Source organism: Fusarium musae, chromosome 1 (assembly GCF_019915245.1).
Source record: "Fusarium musae strain F31 chromosome 1, whole genome shotgun sequence".
Taxonomy (NCBI): domain Eukaryota; kingdom Fungi; phylum Ascomycota; class Sordariomycetes; order Hypocreales; family Nectriaceae; genus Fusarium; species Fusarium musae.
The window spans coordinates 358,476-380,562 of NC_058387.1; the positions used below are offsets into that span (position 1 = coordinate 358,476).

The window sequence follows — 22,087 nt, forward strand, 5'->3', positions numbered from 1 at the left end:
TTGGAGAGGAGTTATTTTTCTTACTCACTAATGACTCTAGAAAAAACAAATGCAACAATAAACTACGCACTATGGATGATATGACCTCTGACTTATAAAGATCCGGTGATACCTCTTCTCCCCTCTCCCGCTCTACCGCCCCCACCGTAATATTATGCTTTCAGGCACCTCCAGGGTATCATCCTCCCAACCAACAGCACACTTCTCTACCGCCAACATGTCCCTGTACCGAATCGGAGTTGACGTCGGCGGTACCAACACGGACGCGGCCATTCTCGACATCCGAGCTGCTGCCACATCAACCCCTGGCCGTGGCGTCCTCGCCTCCCACAAGGCCTCTACCACGCGAGACATCACCAGCGGTATTGAAGCCGCCATAAGAGCTGTCCTGCGCGACTCTGCCGTTGACCAGAGCGGTGTTCTCAGCGTCACCATCGGCACAACGCACTTTATCAACGCGCTTGTGGAGGCTGATGCGCGGCGGTTAGATCGTGTCGCCGTTGTGAGGCTGTGCGGGCCGTTTACTAGACAATTACCACCGTTTTCGGATTTCCCCGTTGGATTGAGGAGTATTCTCGACGGAGGGGTTTATTACCTCGATGGAGGGCTTGAGATTGACGGCAGAGAAATTGAGCCATTGAACCATGAGCAGATTAGACGGACGGCGCGTGATGTCGTCGCAAAGGGTATCAACGTCGTCGCTCTGGTCGGTGTCTTCTCACCACTTGACCACGACGGCAAACACGAGGAAGAATGCAGACGGATTCTTCTCCAAGAAGCACCATCTCTCCAGGTCGTGTGCTCCCACGACATCGGCCCAACAGGCTTCCTAGAACGAGAAAATGCCACCATTCTCAACGCCTCAATCCTCCGAACAGGACACCGCGTGAAGAAAGGGTTCAAGCGCGCCATGCACAGGCTACAACTCACATGTCCGCTCTTTCTATCGCAAAACGACGGCACGCTTATCGATGCCGATACAGCAGCCGAGTTCCCCATCAAGACGTTTGCAAGCGGTCCTACGAATAGTATGACTGGCGCTGCGTACCTGGCTGGCCTGGATCACAAGCGTGAGAGTGTCGCGGATGATGAGGAGCCGCAGGTTTTGGTCGTGGATATCGGTGGGACGACGACTGATGTGTGCGCACTTCTTCCATCGGGTTTTCCACGACAGGCACCTGGTTTCGTTGAGGTCGGCGGCGTGCGCACTGCGTTCTCGATGCCGGAGGTTGTGTCAATTGGTCTTGGTGGCGGAAGCAAAGTGCAGGTTGACCCTACCACGCAAAGCGTCACTGTCGGTCCAGGATCAGTTGGGCATTTACTCCAGCAAGAAGCGAAAGTCTTTGGCGGCAAGACGTTAACGGCGAGTGATATCGTCGTCGCGCTAGGTAAAGCCAAACTCGGTGATCCTGAACTCGTCAAAGACGTCCCCGCGCCCATCATCGAAAGCGGTCGCAAAGAGCTCAAGAAAATGCTCGAGAGCGTCGTCGAACAAATGAAAGTATCCTCCGCCCCCGTCCATGTCCTCCTCGTCGGCGGCGGTGCAGTGCTCGTAACCGAAGACCTCGCCGGCGTGGACAAGTGCATAGTACCCATCCACCAAGGCGCCGCCAACGCCGTCGGCGCTGCAATCGCCAAAGTATCCGGCGAGATCGACGTCGTTGAAATCCCCGAGGGACGCTCCGAAAAGACCATTGTTGACGCTGCGTGCGCCAAAGCGATCGACATGGCCATCTCCAAGGGCGCAGCGGCAAACGACGTCAAGATTGTCGAGATCACCAAGACGCCGCTGCAGTACATGTCTAATGGCGCGATGAGACTGCAGGTTCGTGCGGTGGGACATCTTGCCATCCCTGAGGAACTCACGCCGCCGCCTTCTCCGCCTGTGATAAGCGTGCATGAAACAGAGGACGATGAGGGTGAGAAGGTCAGCGTTCCTGATGCGCTTACACCGACGTACAAGCCCTCTCTGCACGTTGATCTCGATGCCTACCGTCCTGATGTCCAAAATGGAACGTGGTATCTTTCTGAAGTTGATCTTGAGATGATCGCGACAGGATGTGGAGTTCTCGGCACAGGTGGTGGAGGCCCGACACATCATGAGTACCTCAAGGGTCTAGATGCGCTGCGGAATAATCCCAAGGGGAGATTGAGGGTCATTTCACCGAAGGCGCTGAAGGACGATGCGATGATCTGCTTTGGATCGTGGTATGGCAGTCCGAGTGTGATTAATGAGCGGATCGCGGGGGGGAATGAGATTGTTACTGGTATCAATGCTGTGAACAAGGTTGTTGGGAACAAGACCTTTGATGGCATGTACATTGATGAGATGTAAGTCAAGCTAAATCCTGTGTCTGAGAGATGAGGACTAACAAAGACAGTGGTGGTGGAAATGGTATGAGTGCTTTCCCGCCGGCTGTTCACTTCGACGTCCCTGTCGTTGATGGCGATGCCATGGGTCGAGCTTATCCAACCATGTATCACGGTACGTTTCCCAACACTCATACAATTGACTCAATCTAACTTTTATAGCTACGTTCAGTGTATACGGCCACTCTCTCACACCCTGCGTCCTCTCGGACGCCCGTGGAAACACCAGTGTCGTCATGGTAAGCATCACCACCCATGAATCTCTTCACAATCAACTAACAACAACAGAGCACCGATAATCCCATCCGTCTGGAGAGTCTCCTTCGAACAACAGTAATTGAGCTCGGTCTCGGCTGCGCAGTCTGCGCCAATCCCCTCCCCGGCTCCGTGATCAAGTCCCACGGCGTTCCCAACACTGTATCTCAAGCGTGGTATCTCGGCCGTGCGGTGCACAACGCTCGTCGCAAAAAGACCAGCTACGTTGACGCAATTGTAAGTTTTCCTTTTGTTCTGAGTATCTCATCAATTGAGCGCCTCCGTTGAATTGATTCCCCGCTAACTGGTTAGTTTGACGTCTGCGCTGGAAAGCTCCTCTTCACCGGCAAGATCATCGATGTCCGTCGCTACATCGGCGGCGGCTACACAATGGGCTCCGTCGTCATCGCGCCCCTGGGCGAAGACGAGCGCGAATCCCATAACCAAGACGTCCCCAGCGACCGCCACATGGTGATCCCCTTCCAGAACGAGTACCTCTACGCAGCCCTCTGCGACGCCGACGGCTCAGAAGCTTCACAGCAGGTCGTGTGCACCGTCCCCGACCTAATCTCCATTCTGGGCCAAGACGGTGAGGGCATTGGATCTCAGGACTTGAGGTACGGACTGCGCGTTAATGTTATTGCGCTGCCGGCGCATCCGCTGTGGAAGACGGATAAGGGGATGAAGGTTGGTGGGCCTGAGGGGTTTGGGTTGAAGATTCCGTATACGGGTGTTGATAATGATTTTGTGGAGGGGAGGAGTGTGATTGAGGAGTTTGGGGCATAGCGAGTGAGCGTGATGGTGAGATTTTGATTGAGCTTTGTGAGAAGCATACGAGGAGTTTGGCGTTGAAGCATTGCATGACATTGCATGAGAACGAGCGATGAGGGCTCGTCTACGAGACTAATACGGATAGCATTTATGATTGAAATGACGAAATTGACATCTATGATTGAGATGACGTGGCAGTCAATGAGATACAGCTTTTGTGATGAGGCTCAACAGAACCATGCTTGTAGAGGAAGCGTCGGCATGTTCCAGCGACATGCGGCACGGCACGCCAAGCGCAATTGTCTTGGGTCTATTGACTACATCATCGTTGATTACCAAAAGCTCTCTGTTGGAAATATAATGATTCCAAGTTTTGTTCTGTATTTCATGGTTGGTAATCTGCGAGAACTCACGATTCATTCCCAAGCCTCATGCTAGATACAGTGCGCCGACCAACAGAATGAAGCTGCGGAGGATTTCGGATACTGCAAAGCCATCCCGCGACGGGGAATTTGATCCAGGTGCATAGACAGATCGGCATTGGCAGCAGAGTATCTGATCGGAAATTCGGATACAGGTACAAGAATGCGGAAGGGAGTTAGTTGCCTCAGCTCATGTCTCACTCAAGAAACGCGACGCGATCGCAGCGCGCCTCTGAGGTGTAGGGTACCCAACCAGCCGTCGACGCCCTGAAGCAGCTCACATTTATCCAGGTGACGAAAGCTGGTTGATACAAGAATGTGGGGGTTTTGAGATACTGGGATTGAAGGCTCAAGAACAATTGGCAAAGCCAAGATTGCGTTGACAGCTCAATGGCTTTGCTGATAAACGCTGGTGATATGATGATACTCGGCTCCCAGCGGTTCGGACCAGCCCACTAAATGCACATGACCGTCAAGCTCTTCCAAAAGCACAAGACAACAACCAGGATGTAAGAGGAGGCTGAAGAATAACGAAAAACATCAGGTTCAATTTAGCCAGAATCACAACAATGCCATTCTCGCATCTCCCAATTCATCCCATCACAAGATCAACGCTAGGGGAGGAAAGAAAACTCAGTACCTTAACCCTAAATGATAAAAATACTTAGGTAAATTTAGCCTAAATTTAGTACTCTATTTACTAAGTTTATTTCGACACCATACATCAAGGTTCAGTGTTTTCTTGCTCCCTGAGGGCAACGGTATCACTAACCCTCGCCTGTCAAAACACCCCCAAACATGTGACTCCCCCAAACTCTTGGGTCTCATTGCAGCGCTTATCGCCTCTGTATTCGGACCTATTGCCCACAGTGGAGATCCGGGGGAAGACACACCATTTTTCTTTTCTTTTCTCGGATCCGAAATGATCAGCACCGGTTTTAAGCAATTTACGCGCTCAAGATCCATGCTCTACGGGATATTTTCTTGATCCCAAGTGACATGATCGACAATGACACCACACGGCAGCACATTGCCGAATGGAGAGTGAGAAAAGAACGGCCAAATGCTCGGTGGTAAAGATGTAACGTCACGGATGAGAGGTCCACTGAAAGTGGTGATCTTTGGGGATCATGGTTTTTCGTATGGAGATGGAGAATATGGGGATCGAGTTAGTTTTGACTTTATCGTTATATCTCAGTGTAATGAACCTCAGCATTGAAGCTGTAAGGCATTCAGAAACCTAGATTGAGATCAGCAGCAATGAAGCAGTAGGTGGTAGCATGATAATTCACTGACACCCAAAAGCTCGAAGGATTTAACAGTACGTCATATCACAAACGATTCCATGTCCTACCCACCTCCATCAACCCCAGAACATCATCCCCGTGCCCAGTGGAGAAGCTCCCAACAGCAAGGATCTCCAGCATCAGGAGCTCAGTGTATGTAACCGTAGGAGAAAGTGAATCCTTCTGCGTCCACATTAACGGGACACATTACCCCGAGGCCATCGTGTAACCAGCATAACAGCTATAAAACCCATCCCCCGCTCTAGTTGCACTGTTCGCCTTATAGCTCAATCACTTGTAAACTGGTTCGACTACTGCTCAATCGCTACTGGTTCAACTACAACATGCCTATTGGCAACATCTACGTGATCGCCGGTGTCTCCGTCGTAGGCGGTGCACTCTTCGGCTTTGACATTTCTTCTATCTCTGCTCAATTGGGCGAGAATTCTTATAAATGTTATTTTAACCAGGGTCCCAAGGGACCGCCATTTGATGATGATGAGGATTGCAGTGGACCTACCTCGCTGAACCAGGGTGGTATAACGGCGAGTATGGCTGCTGGTTCGTGGCTTGGTGCTTTGGTATCAGGCATTCTCAGTGATCGTCTTGGACGGAAGTATTCCATCATGGTTGGCTGTATCATCTGGTAAGCCACGTCCTGTCTGGTATCAAGATTACATACTAACAGTGACAGGATAATCGGGTCTATCATCTCCTGTGCCTCTCAAAATATCGGCATGCTCGTCGTCGGCCGTATAATAAACGGCTTCGCAGTCGGAATCGAATCCGCCCAAGTCCCCGTCTACATCGCCGAGATCTCCCCCCCTTCCAAGCGCGGCCGCTTCATCGGCATGCAGCAATGGGCCATAACATGGGGTATCCTGATAATGTACTACATCTCCTACGGGTGCGCCATGATCGGCGGCCGTCACTCCTCCGACTACTCCACCGCTGCGTTCCGTGTGCCGTGGGGTCTTCAGATGGTGCCGGGCGTGTTCCTTTTCTTCATGATGATGTTGCTGCCCGAGTCTCCGCGCTGGCTGGCGAGGAAGGATAGGTGGGATGAGTGTCATGGTGTGCTTACGCTTGTGCATGGGCATGGGGATCCTGATCATCCGTTTGTGGCGCTGGAGTTGCAGGATATTAAGGATATGTGTGCCTTTGAAGCCTCGATTGCTGATGTTACGTACCTTGATCTGTTCAAGCCCAACATGATCAACAGGACTGTCATTGGTATCTTTACTCAGATTTGGTCTCAACTTACTGGCATGAACGTCATGAGTAAGTCTTCTTCACTGATTTGCAGATTTGGTGCTAACACGTCCAGTGTACTACATCTCTTATGTCTTTTCAATGGCAGGATACAAGGGCAACGCCAACCTTCTCGCGTCATCTATCCAGTACATCATCAACGTATTGATGACCATCCCCGCTCTTCTGTGGATGGATAAATGGGGACGCCGTCCCACGTTCCTCATCGGCGCTACTCTCATGTGCACGTGGATGTTTGCCAACGCCGGTATTTTGGCTGCTCATGGCACTGAGATCCCTAAAGACGAGCGTGACTCCCCCCAAGTATCCATGAGTGTTGGTGGAAGTGCTGCAAAGGGCCTCATCGCCTGCACATATCTCTTCGTCGCCTCTTACGCACCAACCTGGGGCCCAGCCTCATGGACATACCCCCCCGAACTCTTCCCTCTTCGTCTTCGAGGAAAGGGTGTCGCGTTCGCTACATCATCCAACTGGGCCTTCAACACTGCCCTTGGACTCTTCACCCCTGTTGCTTTTGAGAACATCACCTGGAAGAGCTACATCATTTTTGGTGTCTTCAATGTTGCAATGTTCATCCACGTCTTCTTCATGTTCCCCGAGACAGCTGGAAAGACTCTTGAGGAGACCGCGGACATGTTTGAGGATCCTAATGGTATCAAGTACATCGGCACTCCAGCTTGGAAGACTCACGTCGCTACTCATCTTACCACCAAGGCGGAGAAGGGTGATGTTGAGGCCAAGCTTGGTGCTGCACATGAGGAGGATGCTCGGCATTCAGTTGCTACAACCGAGAAGTAAACGTTGCATGAGCATTGAGATATAATGATGATGGTCAATTGCGCGCGATGATAGGGGTGAGTAAGTTTGAAGAAATGGTAACAAACTGTGAAAACTTAGGGGCCTTTTAGTATTTAAATATTACACATTAAGTTGAAACTGCCCAACATGCCGTATATTACTTTAATATCTTAAAACTTGAGGAACTTGCCTTTTGGCCTGATTTTCCATAGTTCATCCATTGGTTAGTGAGGGATGCTGCCAAGCTATCGTAACGGTTGTGGCCGACAGCGAGCCCCCTTCAGTCTGGCAGGGGGTTGAAAACTCTCGAGTCGAGACCCGGGAAAAAAAAAAAAAAGAGTTTCCCCTAACTATACTACGCAGTAAATCAACGAATCCCTGTCTTTGCAAGGGTTGAGTTGTGGAAGACGGGATTCCGCGTCACATTAGAAAACAGCCGTCCAACATGAACCCTCTCACACTCTTTATGGCATCTATCACTGCCCAGGGTTCAGCTTGCGGGTAACATAATCCGGAGAAAGAAACTTTCCGAAGGATTATTCCCGGAGGATCAGTGAGATATGCAGCTTGAGCTGATTTGGGCAGGTAAGTAATGCATTGAAGCTCCGATATTACCTTAGTTGTCAAGTAGGTATTACTCATCACGGAAGAGATCACTGAGGAGCCTATTGGGGTTCAGTATCTCAACACCAACTCGCCCTCAGGTCATATGTTTCTCACGCTAAACACGAGCGAAGGATTCACATGTTATAGCTGAAGCAGTCAGGATCAGAGCTCATTTAACCGAGTGGTAGGATCAAAGCATGGCCCCTCTTTGAACTCTAACATAAAGGCATATATACCCCGCCAAGTCCGGCAGTAAGTCACGTTATTGCAACAAAGATACCATACTCAGCCAGTGACACAGCACAAAATGACCAAAGTAGCCACAGTTCTAATGACCCTCCTGGGTACTGCATTCGCTCAGATCGACAGAACCTGTATAGACATCGCCTTCAACTCCGAAACAAACACACTATCGGGCAAATGCCAGCCTCGCGATAACTCAGGCTACATCCCCTCCGAGCTGGACCTCAACGACTGTTTCGGCTACGACGGCACCACTATTACAGTAAGTCGTGCTCGTGAAAGTGTTTCAGTTCATAAAAGCTGAGCAGTTTGCTAGCCAACTTATCATGGAAACTTCGCTGAAAGCTGTCACGGGTGTGAGATGTTCGTAGCGCCTGATCCGTGGTATGGCGGTGCGGAGTACTGGATCAGATGTACTTGTGAGGGGCAGAGTGAAAAGGTCGCTGTCCCTCTTGGTAAGTTGATACTCCGCATAGTTGTTGCGAGACTATTGCTGACTGAGACTGATAGAAGCGGCTGTGGCACATGAGTATGTGTCTAACAAGGATGGACACTTGCTTTGTTGATGGAGAGGTTGTGCAAGTGTCCCGTATATGCTCTATACTCACTTTTCGAGATTCATCAAGAAACGGTCTAAATGGGGTGTTCGGTCAACGCTTTTGTTCGTTGACTGCTTGTTCACAAAGTCCCTGATACATTGAACAGAGCAATACTTGTGTGATTCTTTGTCCATTCAGTGAAATGAACGCTGAAAGAAATGTTCAGATGTAACAGGACCTCAACCAGAACGTGAAAGATTTGGCGTTTGTTCAGTCCATGTATAAGTAGTGATCTATTCGACTCGTAGGCTTTGGATTCATCATCCTGAAGAACGAACTCAGTTATCAAACGCGACAAAAAATACCAGCACACACAACAAAAACCAACCAACACAACAGAAACCTACACCATGTCTTCCGAAAAAATCCCTGATCAAAATCCCGAGTCCCTATCTCCTAATACGGAGACCTCCCGGAAGCCTCAGCCAGTCACACTGGACCTTCTCCCTACTGAAATCCTTCTACAGATTTCAGGTGAACCCGGAAAAGACCAAGACACCATCTCAGCGGAGGAGTTCAAGGGGTTATGCTTGCTCAGCCCTCTTCTCAGCCAAGTGTATCTTCAACTTTACTATCTTGGGGATAACTGCGGCCCGTTCCGTCAGGCACTTAGAAGCGCTAATGTCAAGGCGATGGATCGATGCGCCCAATCTGGAGCTGTGCCTGATACGACATGGGAACTGCCTGAATCTGACGGTTGTCAATGCATCTCTGAGCGCCGACATACCCACCACAGGCCTATCGACGAGCTACTGGAGAGTGTGTACTTGGGCAAAGTCCCCATTGAAAAAGGAATCAATGCCTTGAAGTGGCTCTTGGAAAGGAGGTTTGACATGAAGGAGCAGAAAGACCAGGCGTGGTACGAGGCAAACACGCATTGCGATCATTTCCCCGAATTTCTGATCACTATGCTGAGCAAGAGTCCTGATCGGACCTACACAGAAGGCATATGCCAGATGATTAAATTGGTACAGAGCTACGGCTACTCACTTCCTTTCGCCATGAATTTGGATACTTATTGGCACTTGGATGAAAGGGATAGACTTTCCCCGGGCCTCGTCAGGAAACCATTGGATGAGGCCTTACGTTCTCACTGCCCGCCCTATTTTATTGAGGTCATCATGCAGGATTATATTCGCCGCCGCGTCGACTTTTCGTCTATTCATGTCGTGCCCCCTGTTTTCATGGAATCCTGGGCGGGAAAACATAAGTTCGTATACGACTACACATGGACCAGCCTAGTTTTCACCCAAGGCCAGCAGTGGTGGAAGTTCACAAATTTGTTAGAAACAGCATGGGGTCTTTTTCTGGACCTTATGGACCCTTCGACGAACTGGGCAGAACAGTACCGTGGCGAGGCTTCAGATATCTTGGAGCAGAAGATCAAGATCCTTGCCAAGTATGGGATTCTCAACCAGATTGAGGAGGAGATGCTAGGAAGCATTGTGGAAGCCATGCGATCTATGTCTACTCCAACAAAGACTAGTAGCATAACCGAAGTCACCGACTGGGACGCTCAGTGCTGTTGGGACACGCTTGTCAAGGCACTCCGACCTTACACGATTGACTGGGATGTGTATACGGTCGACAATTGGACCTCAGGAGAGGGAGATATTGACACCTGGGACGATGCCCATCGATATCACCGTTTCATCATTGATCGTGAGTGGAACCCGTATGAAATGTACCATAACTATCAGTTGCAAAACAGCCACACCAGACCTATGCTCAACCGTCCCTGGGGAAGCAAGGGGGTTGCGAGGGGAGTTGATGGGCGGTGGATGGATCGCGAGTGGACACGCGTGGTTCACCGCGAAGATCGCCTACCGCCTTGTGAGGTAAAGGGGGAAGATGAGGATGGGGATCATCCCTTGATGATCTGCGACGACTGGAGGTTGCCAGAATGGATCCATGGCCAGAGCTACAGGGAGATTGAAAAGGTTGTCAGCGAGCGCTGGATCGATCTTTATGTCACAAGGGGTATTGTCCCTAGATTCCCTTAGGCGGGGCAGGAAGTTAGATGGGAAACATTGCTTCAGAAGTATTGGTCTTTCCGTGAGGCAATGAGCAGTTTAGGTAGACAAGTTTTTGATTTATGTAATAGAATTGTCTCTTTTATCAATCAAGCATACCTGATGTGACGGAGATGAAGGCATTGCCGTAATGTATTTCCACTTTGATTGTAATTTCCTTTTTGTGAGACACTCATGTAGGCTGTGTCTGTCGATTGATAGGCTCCTGTCTGCACAGACATGGTGGCTTGCCAAGCCCCAATGCAGCTCTGACGTGGCATAAAGCCTCACTGGGCATCTTAAGTCTGACATTCAATGAATGATGCGCTCCATGAAATTTTACTTCCTTTCAAATCTCCAATTCCTTCCAGCTCTTTCAATTTCAGCCTATTAATGTTTCTAGTTGCATGAACTGTCTTCACCCGCCGGTCATGGATAAGTCAAACTTGAACAATTGCCATATCGCAATCGTGGCGCCGTCGCCTGAGGACTACGAGACGGCCAGAGCCTTATTGGACGGACGGGAGCCAGAATATCAGTTGCCAAGCTCGGGAGCTGCATGCTCACTTGGACAGGTTGGCCCTCATGATGTAGTCCTGGTCGGAAAGGCCAAGGACATGACCAATGTCTCTGTCTTTGTCAAAGACACTGTCGACGATTTACTTGAAGCTTTCCCTTCCATTCGAGCTGGCTTTCTGATTGGAGTCGATGCTACAGCACCCGAAGGGAGCCTTGCCAAACCAGGCGATATCGTCGTGGCATTTCCACAAGGTTTTCAACCTGGACAAGTTCAGTTCGACGTGAGTGAGACAATTGCTTCGAATCGCATCTCAACGACGTTTGAAATGAGCCACCCGTCCTCATATATCAAATCTGTCATCAACACTATCCAATCTCCGGAGGGTCGTCAGAGCTGGGACCAATATCTGCAACATCAATCATCTCGAGCAGAGCTTGCCTGCGCCAATGATCAGCAGCCGGCGGAAAGAAATACCGATAAAGCCAACAAAATTTTAAAGGGCAAAGTAGCATCATCTACTCATCTCCTATCTGATCGTGATTTGGCCAACAGAGTCGGATGCGATAATAAGATCATATGCTTCGAACGGGCCGGTGCCAGTATCAAATCAAGATTTCCAATATTGACGGTCTGCGGTATACTTAGCTCTACAGATCCCTATGCTCTAAAGCTGAATGACTCTGCGCTACGTCAAATCAAAATAGCCACAGTCATTTATGCTATGTTTGTCCCTAATCAGATCAATACCACCCAACTGGAACACGAGCATGCCTTTATAGATCGATTTCAATACGAGGCATTTGATTTGGAGACTGCTGGATTTCGATTGGTACTCCTTGAAAAGGGCGTTCAATCTCAATTGCGATGCCAACTTTGGCAAGCGTATCTAAACGATATCATCCCTTATGAATCACTGTCTTATACCTGGGGAAGTCAGAGTACGCTTCATGAGATCATAGTAGACAAAAAGATATTGTCAATCACTGAAAGCTTGCACGAAGCTCTCTGGCACTTGAGGAAACCTGACGAGGACCGGATGCTCTGGGTAGATGCTCTCTGCATCGACCAGACAAATATCAAGGAGCGCGGTCATCAAGTCGACCATATGAGAGAGATTTATGGGAAAGCTGACAAAGTGGTCGTCTGGCTTGGCTATCTGAGTGGCAATGCCACAAAGCTGAAATCTGCTGTCACCATCCTCGAAGCGAAACTTGCGGAAATGCCAGGCATTCCTCGAAAATGGCCACGCGAAGATCCCCGATGGAGGTCCCTGTGGGAACAAGTTGAAGCGAGCCTCGTACCATCTTGCCGCAAAGAGTTGGTGGATGGTCTCCAAAGCTTCATGGGAAAATCCTGGTTTTCAAGAGTCTGGATCCTGCAGGAAGTGGCAAATGCGAAAAGAGCCGTCGTGTCATGTAACCTGGGCGAAATTCAGAGTTGGATTTTCGCCTTGCTTCCAAGGGTTATGGATGTCAAGGTCAGTCAACAGTGTCAAGCTGTTCTGGATATCATGCCCCATCCAGTGACATCGCCGACTTCACGGGATCAAAATCGAAACCTTTGCGGCTTGCTGTACAAATTCAGGGGATGTCAGGCCACAGACCCAAGAGACAGAGTTTATGCATTACTTGGAATGGCGGTCGACATGCAAGAAAGTGGAATCCGATCTGATTACGCAAAGGACGAGCAAATGTTGATGCAGGAATTGTATGCTTACATTGTTGGCGAGAAGTGGCCGGCTGTTGAGACCCCGGCATCCAGTATTCAAGAATTTCAGCAAAAACTCCCATATATCTCCAGGGACCAACTCCAGAAGAAGCTTAAAGGCACGCGAAGAACAGATCTGCTAGAACAGTGTCTACTCCGACAGGGCTTGGTAGCCAACATCGGTCAAGAGCATCTCTTCAATGTCATGCGACATGGAACTTATTTCACAAATCTAGTTCTAGACAAGAGTGAAACTCCATTCCGGGTCTCTTCAGATGTAGGGTTGCAGTGCCTCAAGAGATTCCCCGATGTATTTGAGATCCTGCTACAGAGGTCTGACTTTGTGATTCGCCAAATGCCGGACTTAGTCGCTCAAGCTATGGACTACCGGCCACAAATCCTGGAACGACTCATTACATCTTCTTCTAAACCAGAAAAGTTGAGGGTTGAAGCTATTTTATGTGCGATTCAAAGAGGATTGCCGACTTGCCGAGCATTTTTCGACAATTGCGAATCTCCTGTCAAAATATCACAAGAGATGGTGAAGAAGGCAATGTTTTGTCATCGAGATGTCCTGCAATTTATTCTGAAGGAAGCTCAACATCCAATCGATATATTTGAAAATCTCTCCCTAGAAGCAACTGCCAAAGGGTGCCACATCCTCGATGAATGCGGAAATCCAGTAATGATAACAAAAGAACTCATTAGTGATGGCATTGTGGCTGGGTCAGATCTTCTTCAGTTATATTTAGTCGCTATGGAGACCTCGGTCGAGCTGGACGAAGATCTTTTTATCAAAGCAATTGACAACGGCTTGGACACGCTTGAGTGCATACTCAGAAGCTGTACAAAGCCTTTCAATATAACGAAAAGAGTATACGTACAGGCTGTTAAAGCAGGGATCGAAACACTGTCATGTCTCTTCCCAGGGTCGCCATTTGAGTTTGAGATCACAGAAGCTCGTGTAATCTCCGCCATTGAAATTCTGAATGGAGATGTAGAGAGCTCACTCATCCGGACGTCGCTTATCGAGAGTTTACTTAACCAAGGGGGGTCATTCATCGGGAAAATGGACATCAGCGGGTTAGTCGGGCGCCGAAACAAAGAGCAAAGGAAGCATCATGAGTTTGTTGCAAAGACCATTCTTGAGCAACAGAAGGAAAAGCTACAAGTTACAGACAAAATAAGACTCATCGCCAGGGCTGGTAAGGCCCGTTACATGATAATGAAACAAAAAGCAGAGAAGGACGTTCCAGAAGTTATGGCGATAAAAGCAATCGAAGATGGCCCTGAAGCTTTTGCTGCGCTGTTCAACAAACGAGGTATGAATTTCAGAGTCACTAAGCGAATTCGTGAGGCAGCTAGCGGGCATATGTATGCTTTTGAAACACTGAGAGCAAAACGCCAAAGTGAAGTATTCCCGGACTCTAATCTCAAGTTTGTATGGTAGTTGAAAGCTTGAGTAGAATTGGCGAAATTTTTCAATGAGAATTAAGCTCTTTATCTCCCTCCCCAGCCAGATAAGTCTTTATGACAGGCATTCCATCCGCCAAAGTAAGGCGATCTAGCCTCGCCACCCACCTCAGACCCAGCAGATCTCGCGAGGTACTCCAAGACCATATTCCCCCAAAGCCAGCTGGCCGGTCCCTTCCCAGGATGCAGGCCGTCTTGATATAGGCTGCCAAGAAGATGAATCAACCTGGCCCACTCAAACATCTCATGGCCGGCCTGTTCCGCCACAGCCCTGCCCAAACGATCCATTTCCATCATTATAGCATCGCCCATACCACTTTCCCTATGAACCGTCAACGCCCTAAACATAATCGGAATATCATCCCCAAACTCATCATTAAGCCGCTTCGCAATCGTCTTTATACGCGCAGTCACAAAACGGACCTCCTCCCAAGCCATCTGCCTATTTTTCAAAGTCATCGGCTTATCACCCTCATCATGCATCGCCGCGCCACCCTCCCAGAAAGCCCGCTGATCCCAGAGACCGTTCTGCCAGATGATTAGATCGGGGCGACCGGAGGGGCCTTGGATGGGTGCTTCGTGGGGCTTCCAGAAGATGTTCCAGCGTTCTTCCCAGGCGACGTTCTTGAGGTTTTCGATCCACCACCAGTCGGGGCGGTAGGTGAAGGAGCCGACGGAGTGGAGGTACACGAGGGTGAGGTTGAAGGCGGGGACTTCGCAGATGCCTTTGGCTTGGCGGCCTGATTTGTCTTGGATGGGGAGATACATCTTGCTGTCGAACTCTTCGCAGAAGAATTGTGTCATGTAGCGATCGACGGAATCTCCGAACATGACGACGCGGCGACCCCATAGCCAGCCGAGGCCATTGTCGTCTTTCATGTTGACAAAGTCATTGACTGTTGTGTTCCTCGTCGGTGGGACAGTAGCTTCTGCTGCTTTGCGACGGCGTCGACTCTCAACGACAGCCATGCGCATCCATTGTTGTGGATTACCGGGGGCATTGAGATACTCTGGCTCAACAGCAGTATCATTGAAGACAATCTCGTGCTTCGGTGGGTAAGCGGCGTACTCGGGTGGTTCCGAATTAAGGTAATCCTCAGTGAAAGGAATCCATTGTGTATCTCTATACGCTTTCGGCTCTTTGGGTATATAAAGGTATCCCGGTCGACGATACGGGTCTTCACAATTACGTATTGTTTCTGGTGTAGGCTCAGGAGTGACAGTCGATACCGGTGTAGGCGTCGGTGTAAAAGAATGAATGATTCTATACAGTTAGCCAAGATCAACAGGGCAGATGGAACACTCACGTCGTGTGCGACGAGTCACAGTACTGTTGTGCCTTTCGATGCGCAAACTCAACAGGTGATCGTACAGTATCAGAATAAAAAGTGAAAAGAACGACAAAGAAGAAAATACCCAGTGCGGTGACGATCCCGACTCTCAGCGCAGGGCGCGACGGTAAACTTGCCGCGACAGCCATGATCGCGTGAGGAAGGGGAAGAAGGAGAACAAGAGAACATCACAGTCAAAGCCTGGGGAGATATACTGTCACCGTTAAGGAAAACTGGATAAAGTGGCCCGCGGAAACTCCTGAATATCCATGTCCCGTCATCTCAAAGGATTCGCGGACCGGGCTGTGCTTACGACCTGTTGGTTGAACAGATATTCATGAAAGCACCCACCATATTTCAGCTTAAGTGTTCCTAGGCTTGGCGAGACCCCTAGTTTCTTAGATGCCGGTGTCAGAAGTTGCAAATCCCGGGACCAGCCCTACAGGTACGAATATCCTCCGATAAAGTTTATTACTTTTGAACCAAGTGGAACACAATATCTATGATTTAGGTGCGAGCTAGAAAAGATGATCTTCAGGACAGCTTCGAGTTTGAGGGAAATATCTCCTGATTGCATTGTGGGAATGAAAAGGTTACTGCTGATGAAGTGATATGTGGAGACGATATGAAAGATGCAACCGTCTGCAGCATGGATGGGGGTGCAGATCATCAGGAGATTCGTCATGTTAGAGGTCCATAAAAAGACTTTTGAAGCTTTTGCCAACGTCTTTGGACAGGGGTGGCCTGGAGATGCTTGGGATGAGGGGACTTTGGATTGGTCCTTGATTATGATATGATGTTGGCTGTAAGTTATCATTCGTAGAGAGCGCTGAGCTTCACACCATCACTTGCTCACAACTCGGAAATGTTTGCCTGAAGGGTACCTGTCAGCATTAGCCGAAATGCAGGTTCATGAGCACAATCACAATCACAGTCTGACATCTCGCTCGGTTCGAAGGATGCATCCTTTTTGGGACACTCATCACATCGTCTGTCATCCCATTCCATGATATGACTTTCAGTGCAGATGCATAACTCTATCAATTTCATAACTACGGTATAAGGCGGTATACTCTGTATATAAGTTCACAATGTCCAAGTTTCACAAGGTGTTTCATCTAAAACCGGGCCGGGAATAGCAATCTGTCTCTCACATCAGATAAGGATGGCGCGTAAGCTTTTTCCTTACCTTAATCTTAAAAAGGTGGAATACTGGAGAACTTTTAAAACTGACGACCCACCATTATAGAAATGCTTCCAAACACAAGCGATTACTGAGGGAATGGCATATCACGAATGTTGCGATTGGCTTTTCGGACAGTTTCACATGTTCTGCCGATTTATTGATTGCGTCAGTGAAGTCACAGCTTGAGGCCGTTGGAGATGGCAGATGCGCGAGTCAGTTGACCTCGCTTATCGGGACGCCTTGACAAAGGGCCAACGGTGCCAAGTCTGGGCTTGCCGTATAAAACGGTTGCTTGCTACTCAACGTTGGGTAAAAAACACGAACTTGAAGAGCTTAACAACCATTCAAAGATTGCTTCATCTCCACAAGGCGCTGATGCCAGAGCTGCGACTGGGTCGAGAGTTTAGGAACGCTTCAGTTCCAGCACGAAGGTAAAAAACATATACTAGCACCAAACAAGGGCGATGTGCTCTTTGTCCAATACAGAAACAATTATCTGTAACCTGCGTAAGAAAGTTTAGACTCTGGTGATACAGAGGTCAACACGGCTTCGAATGCGTTGAGGGGGGGTTTCGTGCCTTTTTATAGCCGCATCCGCATTTTCCAAATCTTACCTCAAAAGCCGAAGCCACAGGGTAAGCAGCCTCCAAAAGCAATCATAGAACTATCCGCGTATAAGAACCAGCCAAGCCTCAGCTCCGAAAGCCACCGTCGCTTAGCACCACCGCCCTAACACTGAAACACGGCAACACCCAAATACAGAAGCTCTCCCTGTTTCAAAACGGACATTACAAGGCCCAACGTTTCTAATGTTTCCAAGCGCCATTCAATCGACCAATTGCATTCAACTCCTTGTTATAGGTGTGAGTTCTTCCGCTAATAATATTCCAAGCCTTTTCATCTCTGTTAAGCATAACAATATCTCAACGAAACACTGGCGGGGGCACGCGGGATGTTTCTTTTTAAAAATGCTAGATGATATCTTGGCGTTGGCAGGTTTGCTATTAAAGTGAGGAGTTCGTCATGATCTGTGCATCTGTTCTTCAGTTCAAACTACACTCGTTCATTTTTTCATTCGCTAGACATTGACTGTCACTACATTTCACTTGTATTTATCTTTATCTGATTCTTTTATAATCTGCTAGACGCAAGATGTCTTCCTCCATTCTTTTCGCTGCCGGTCTTCTTGTCGGCGCCGCTCAGGCTTACACCCAGGTCAATGTTGCCTCCCCCTTTATGCTCAAGAACATCGATCCCATTGTCTTTCCCGGCGAGTACAGCAAGTCTCATCTCCACTCGTTCTTTGGCTCCGATGCCGTCACCGTCAACACCAAGACGAGCGCGGAACTGCAAAAGGGCTGCACCAACGCCGAGAACCCCAACGATCTCTCGGTCTACTGGATTCCTACGCCGCTCTACACCGCTGATGGGACGAACTACGAACCTATTCCTGTTATGCGCTTCAGCGCGTACTACAACCTTGGCGAAACACCCGCTGAGGTACCCATTCCTCAGAACTTGAAGATGGTCGCGGGCGATGCCAATGCCCAGACTCAAGCTGATATGCCAGCCGACGCCAAAGCGGAGTGGACTTGCGAAAGCGAGCCCATCCCCCTCGGCGCAAACGGCTTCCCAACCTCAACCTGCGCAACCCACCTCCAACAACTCCTCTACTTCCCGCAGTGTGTCAACGAACAGACCCTCGAAACAGCCTACAAGTCACGCGACTACGGCACCGCAAACTGGTGTCCTGAGGGCAGCAAGTCCATGCCCCAGCTGCGCTTCAGCATCCGCTACGATCTGCGCAAGGTGCTCCCCAACGGGTGGAGCGGCGAGGCGCCGTTCAAGCTTGCGTGCGGAAATGCGTTCTGCTCGCATGGTGATTTCATCAATGGCTGGACTGAGGAGGCGGCTAAGAATATGGTTGCTACTACTATGGAGAAGCAGAAGTTTAGTGCTGTTGAGGGAGCGCTTGGGGCGCCTGATGCGGGACCGACTTGTGAGGCTAAAGATGCTGATCCGGAGAATGGCACTAGTGATTACAATGAGAGCGTGGCTGTTATGAACAAGCGGGATGTTTCGGCTTGGGGATGGAAGTCCAAGGCTCGTGTTGTTCGTGCTTAGATGGTGGTTTGTGAGTTGGGCTTATCAAGCTACTAGCTCTAGTCGAGTTTTATTGGCTGGGGCAACATATTTTTCATGGCTTGTACATAGTTACATGTGAATAAACCTGAGTCTTTCTTAATCAACATTCCATCTCGTACAATGCTGGTTGTTCTCGAGCTGGGGTTGGGGTTGAAATAACCTTATGAAGTGGCGGTCCTGCAGCTAGTAATGTGAGTATGAGCTGCCATTGGATATTATGGAACACCTGGTCTCTTATCTTACAGTTTAAGCCATTCGTATCAATCCATACAAGACTTCCCGTTTTGCGTGGCTGCTCGGGATCTCTAGCCGTGTTCAAGACGGGCGTTCTAAAATGGGTAGTTTTCCGCCCCTCGCCCAAATCAGTCGAACCCTTTCAAAAAGACGCCAATCAAGTAAAGACTATAGATAAAAGCACACCAATTGAACCCCCCTTTCAATCTCACTCAAAGATCAATACCTCAATCATAATTATTCTCACATAATTCATCATGCGCTCAAAACGGGTCATCTCAATCGTCACATGCCACGCAGAAGGCGAAGTCGGCGATGTCATCATCGGCGGCGTCCTCGACGTGCCAGCCAAAACAATGCACGATAAGCTCACATACTACATGGCTGAGCGGGATGATCTTCGAAAACTACTCCTACAAGAACCTAGAGGACGCTTGGAGATGAGCGTTAATTTAATCGTCCCGCCGTGCCGACCTGATGCAGATGCTGGCTTTCTTATCATGGCGCCGGGAGATTGGGTCCCCATGTCTGGATCGAATTGTGTCTGTACGACGACTGTTCTTCTTGAGACGGGTATTGTGCCCATGGTTGAGCCTGTTAGTATTGTGAAGTTGGACACAGCTGCGGGGTTGGTGGTTGCGACGGCAGAGTGTGAGAATGGGAAGTGCAGATCCGTTTCTTTTGATAACGTCCCAGCGTTTGTTTATGCTCTTGATAAAGAGATCGACGTTCCTGGGCTGGGAACCGTGGTGGTGGATATTGCATATGGAGGACAGTGGTACGTCCTCGTCAAAGCAGAAGCGCTGGGTCTTCGAGTGGAAACAGTCAATGCCGATCGTCTCATCGATTTCGGCAAGAGATTGAAACAAGCAGTCTTGGCGAACTGCATGCCCACGCACCCAGAAAACCCAGCTATCTGCGGTATCAACAACGTCATCATCACAGAGCCTTTGGAAGACGGGCAAGAAGGCAAGACTGTCAAGCACACTGTTGTTGTCACGCCGGGAAGATTGGATAGGAGTCCTTGTGGAACGGGGAGTTCGTCGCGTCTTGCTATTCTGCATGCGAGGGGTCTTATTGAGGAGGGAGAGTCGGTCAAGTTTAGGAGTATTATTAACACGGAGTTTGTGGGGAAGATTAGAGGGACGACCAAGGTTGGGGAGCTGGATTCGGTGCTGCCGACTGTCAAAGGAAGGGCTTGGATCACGGGTGAGAAGAATGTGCATCTTGATCCGGAGGATCCTTTTCCCACTGGGTTTTTACTTTAGATAGAGAATTATGACATACCACACTATCAATCTTGACGATGAGTTATATTTCTAATAGATTAGAGAGATAAAGGCGATGTCTTGTGTAATTTCGGCATGAGAATCGACCGGTTTTATGATGTTTTTGGCTGTCTTTAATTCTGGTTCGAAATTGAAAGATATATGCTCACCAATGATGTTGAACGGGGAGGAAATTCATGAGAAAGGTGACGTATTATAAATAACATGCTGAATAACAGTGTTCGGAGTTGACCTCACAGCTTCGCCCGAGTCTTATCGGTGACCTTCTCCACAAGCTCAACCACCCCCTCAGCACACCCATAAGACCCCATATAGCCCCATCCCGAATGCCCATAATTATGAATAACCCACGTCTCATCGTCCAACCTCTCCTCCTCCAGCCTCAAACCCCCCTTTCTATAAGGTCTAAGCCCAACACCATGCCGGATAACACTCAGCCCCGTAATCCCCTTTCCACCAGCAATGTCCGGGCAAAGGTCTACAATCCTCTGCATGATCCTATTCGCAGTATTCGGATCAGGCTGTGTATCCCAATTCCCAATCTGATACGTCCCACCAATTACCGTACCGCCACCAGCTGCTCGTTGCATAGCGTAGATCTCCTCACCGCTTTCGTCAAGGGCGCTAGAACACATGAAGAGCGGTAGATTTTTAGGTGTTTCGTTGCGAACGAGGACGATTTGACCTCGTGCTGGTGCGACGGTTGTATCTTGCACGCCTCCGAGCTTAAGAGATCCAAGACCAGTGGCGTTGACGATGATATTAGCCTTTTCACCCGTGTGGCTGAGAAACTTGGCCTCGTTGATGTGAGTTAGGATAGCGCGCTTTACGACGACGCCGTATTTGAGGCATTGGCCGAGAAGCCAGGGGAGATAGATGGCTGTGTTGATGCAGACTCCTTGGTATTGGAAACCAGAGTCGTAGCCTGTCGCTACTTCGGATGGGTGGTTGTTTCGGAAGTCGTTGAATATTTCTTTGAACCATGGGTTTTCGGCGTAGAAATGGGCTGAGAAGCCTGATTTGGCGGACTCTGTGTCTTTGTTCCGACGGAGGACATGTGTTGCTTTTAATGTTAGCTGGTTCAGTCTCCGTAATTGTTACGAGAACCTACTCTGGAAATGAATGCCCGCTTCAGGGGTCTCCTCGACAAGTTTCTTCAGAGCGATCCACGTTCGTCGCTCCCAGCGACTTGCGTCTTTAGGCGATAAGCTTGAAAATGTTAGTATACCAGCCTTCAGAGTGGTCAGTAGTTGACTCACGGGATGACATTGGCTCCAGCCCATGGCGAGGCATACTCGGCGTCATAGTCACCGGGCATATGTTTTCCAACGACAGTGACTTTGTTACCCTCTTTGGCCAGCAACAACGCTGAAGTGAGGCCAATTACACCAGCACTAGAGATCGTTAGCTTAAGTCTCAGTTACTGATTGAATATCTCACCCGATAACGACAACGGTATTTGTCATGTTGGAAATTATGTAATTTTAAGTATCATTCGAGAAGACTATGAAGATTGTGATATTTGACCTGTAGCTTAGGCAGCGTGAATTTAAGTGATAGATAGTCAT

General features: G+C 49.1%; 9 protein-coding genes across 9 annotated transcripts; 7 read left to right on the forward strand and 2 right to left on the reverse strand.

Moving 5' to 3' along the window:
* Window positions 1-217: 217 nt before the first annotated feature.
* On the forward strand, window positions 218-3,411 carry J7337_000136 (uncharacterized protein; the record flags this gene model as incomplete). The annotated part of the gene is made up of 5 exons (XM_044817900.1): window positions 218-2,331; window positions 2,382-2,485; window positions 2,533-2,609; window positions 2,659-2,862; window positions 2,938-3,411. The coding sequence occupies 5 exons, from the start codon at window positions 218-220 to the stop codon at window positions 3,409-3,411; spliced, it is 2,973 nt and encodes a 990-aa protein (XP_044685602.1).
* Window positions 3,412-5,448: 2,037 nt separating this feature from the next.
* Window positions 5,449-7,174, forward strand: J7337_000137 (uncharacterized protein; the record flags this gene model as incomplete). The annotated part of the gene is made up of 3 exons (XM_044817901.1): window positions 5,449-5,750; window positions 5,799-6,385; window positions 6,432-7,174. The coding sequence occupies 3 exons, from the start codon at window positions 5,449-5,451 to the stop codon at window positions 7,172-7,174; spliced, it is 1,632 nt and encodes a 543-aa protein (XP_044685603.1).
* A 913-nt stretch (window positions 7,175-8,087) lies between these two features.
* On the forward strand, window positions 8,088-8,394 carry J7337_000138 (uncharacterized protein; the record flags this gene model as incomplete). Its single annotated transcript, XM_044817902.1, has 2 exons — window positions 8,088-8,285; window positions 8,314-8,394. 2 exons carry the CDS (start codon window positions 8,088-8,090, stop codon window positions 8,392-8,394), a joined length of 279 nt encoding a protein of 92 aa, XP_044685604.1.
* Window positions 8,395-8,972: 578 nt separating this feature from the next.
* J7337_000139 (uncharacterized protein) lies at window positions 8,973-10,625 on the forward strand (the record flags this gene model as incomplete). Its single annotated transcript, XM_044817903.1, has 1 exon — window positions 8,973-10,625. The coding sequence occupies one exon, from the start codon at window positions 8,973-8,975 to the stop codon at window positions 10,623-10,625; it is 1,653 nt and encodes a 550-aa protein (XP_044685605.1).
* Window positions 10,626-11,065: 440 nt separating this feature from the next.
* Window positions 11,066-13,311, forward strand: J7337_000140 (uncharacterized protein; the record flags this gene model as incomplete). Its single annotated transcript, XM_044817904.1, has 2 exons — window positions 11,066-13,194; window positions 13,296-13,311. 2 exons carry the CDS (start codon window positions 11,066-11,068, stop codon window positions 13,309-13,311), a joined length of 2,145 nt encoding a protein of 714 aa, XP_044685606.1.
* Window positions 13,312-14,361: 1,050 nt separating this feature from the next.
* J7337_000141 (uncharacterized protein) lies at window positions 14,362-15,814 on the reverse strand (the record flags this gene model as incomplete). The annotated part of the gene is made up of 2 exons (XM_044817905.1): window positions 14,362-15,598; window positions 15,642-15,814. The coding sequence occupies 2 exons, from the start codon at window positions 15,812-15,814 to the stop codon at window positions 14,362-14,364; spliced, it is 1,410 nt and encodes a 469-aa protein (XP_044685607.1).
* Window positions 15,815-18,003: 2,189 nt separating this feature from the next.
* On the forward strand, window positions 18,004-18,975 carry J7337_000142 (uncharacterized protein; the record flags this gene model as incomplete). Its single annotated transcript, XM_044817906.1, has 1 exon — window positions 18,004-18,975. The coding sequence occupies one exon, from the start codon at window positions 18,004-18,006 to the stop codon at window positions 18,973-18,975; it is 972 nt and encodes a 323-aa protein (XP_044685608.1).
* Window positions 18,976-19,487: 512 nt separating this feature from the next.
* J7337_000143 (uncharacterized protein) lies at window positions 19,488-20,498 on the forward strand (the record flags this gene model as incomplete). The annotated part of the gene is made up of 1 exon (XM_044817907.1): window positions 19,488-20,498. The coding sequence occupies one exon, from the start codon at window positions 19,488-19,490 to the stop codon at window positions 20,496-20,498; it is 1,011 nt and encodes a 336-aa protein (XP_044685609.1).
* A 254-nt stretch (window positions 20,499-20,752) lies between these two features.
* On the reverse strand, window positions 20,753-21,985 carry J7337_000144 (uncharacterized protein; the record flags this gene model as incomplete). Its single annotated transcript, XM_044817908.1, has 4 exons — window positions 20,753-21,582; window positions 21,631-21,728; window positions 21,779-21,913; window positions 21,960-21,985. The coding sequence occupies 4 exons, from the start codon at window positions 21,983-21,985 to the stop codon at window positions 20,753-20,755; spliced, it is 1,089 nt and encodes a 362-aa protein (XP_044685610.1).
* Between the last annotated feature and the right edge of the window lie 102 nt (window positions 21,986-22,087).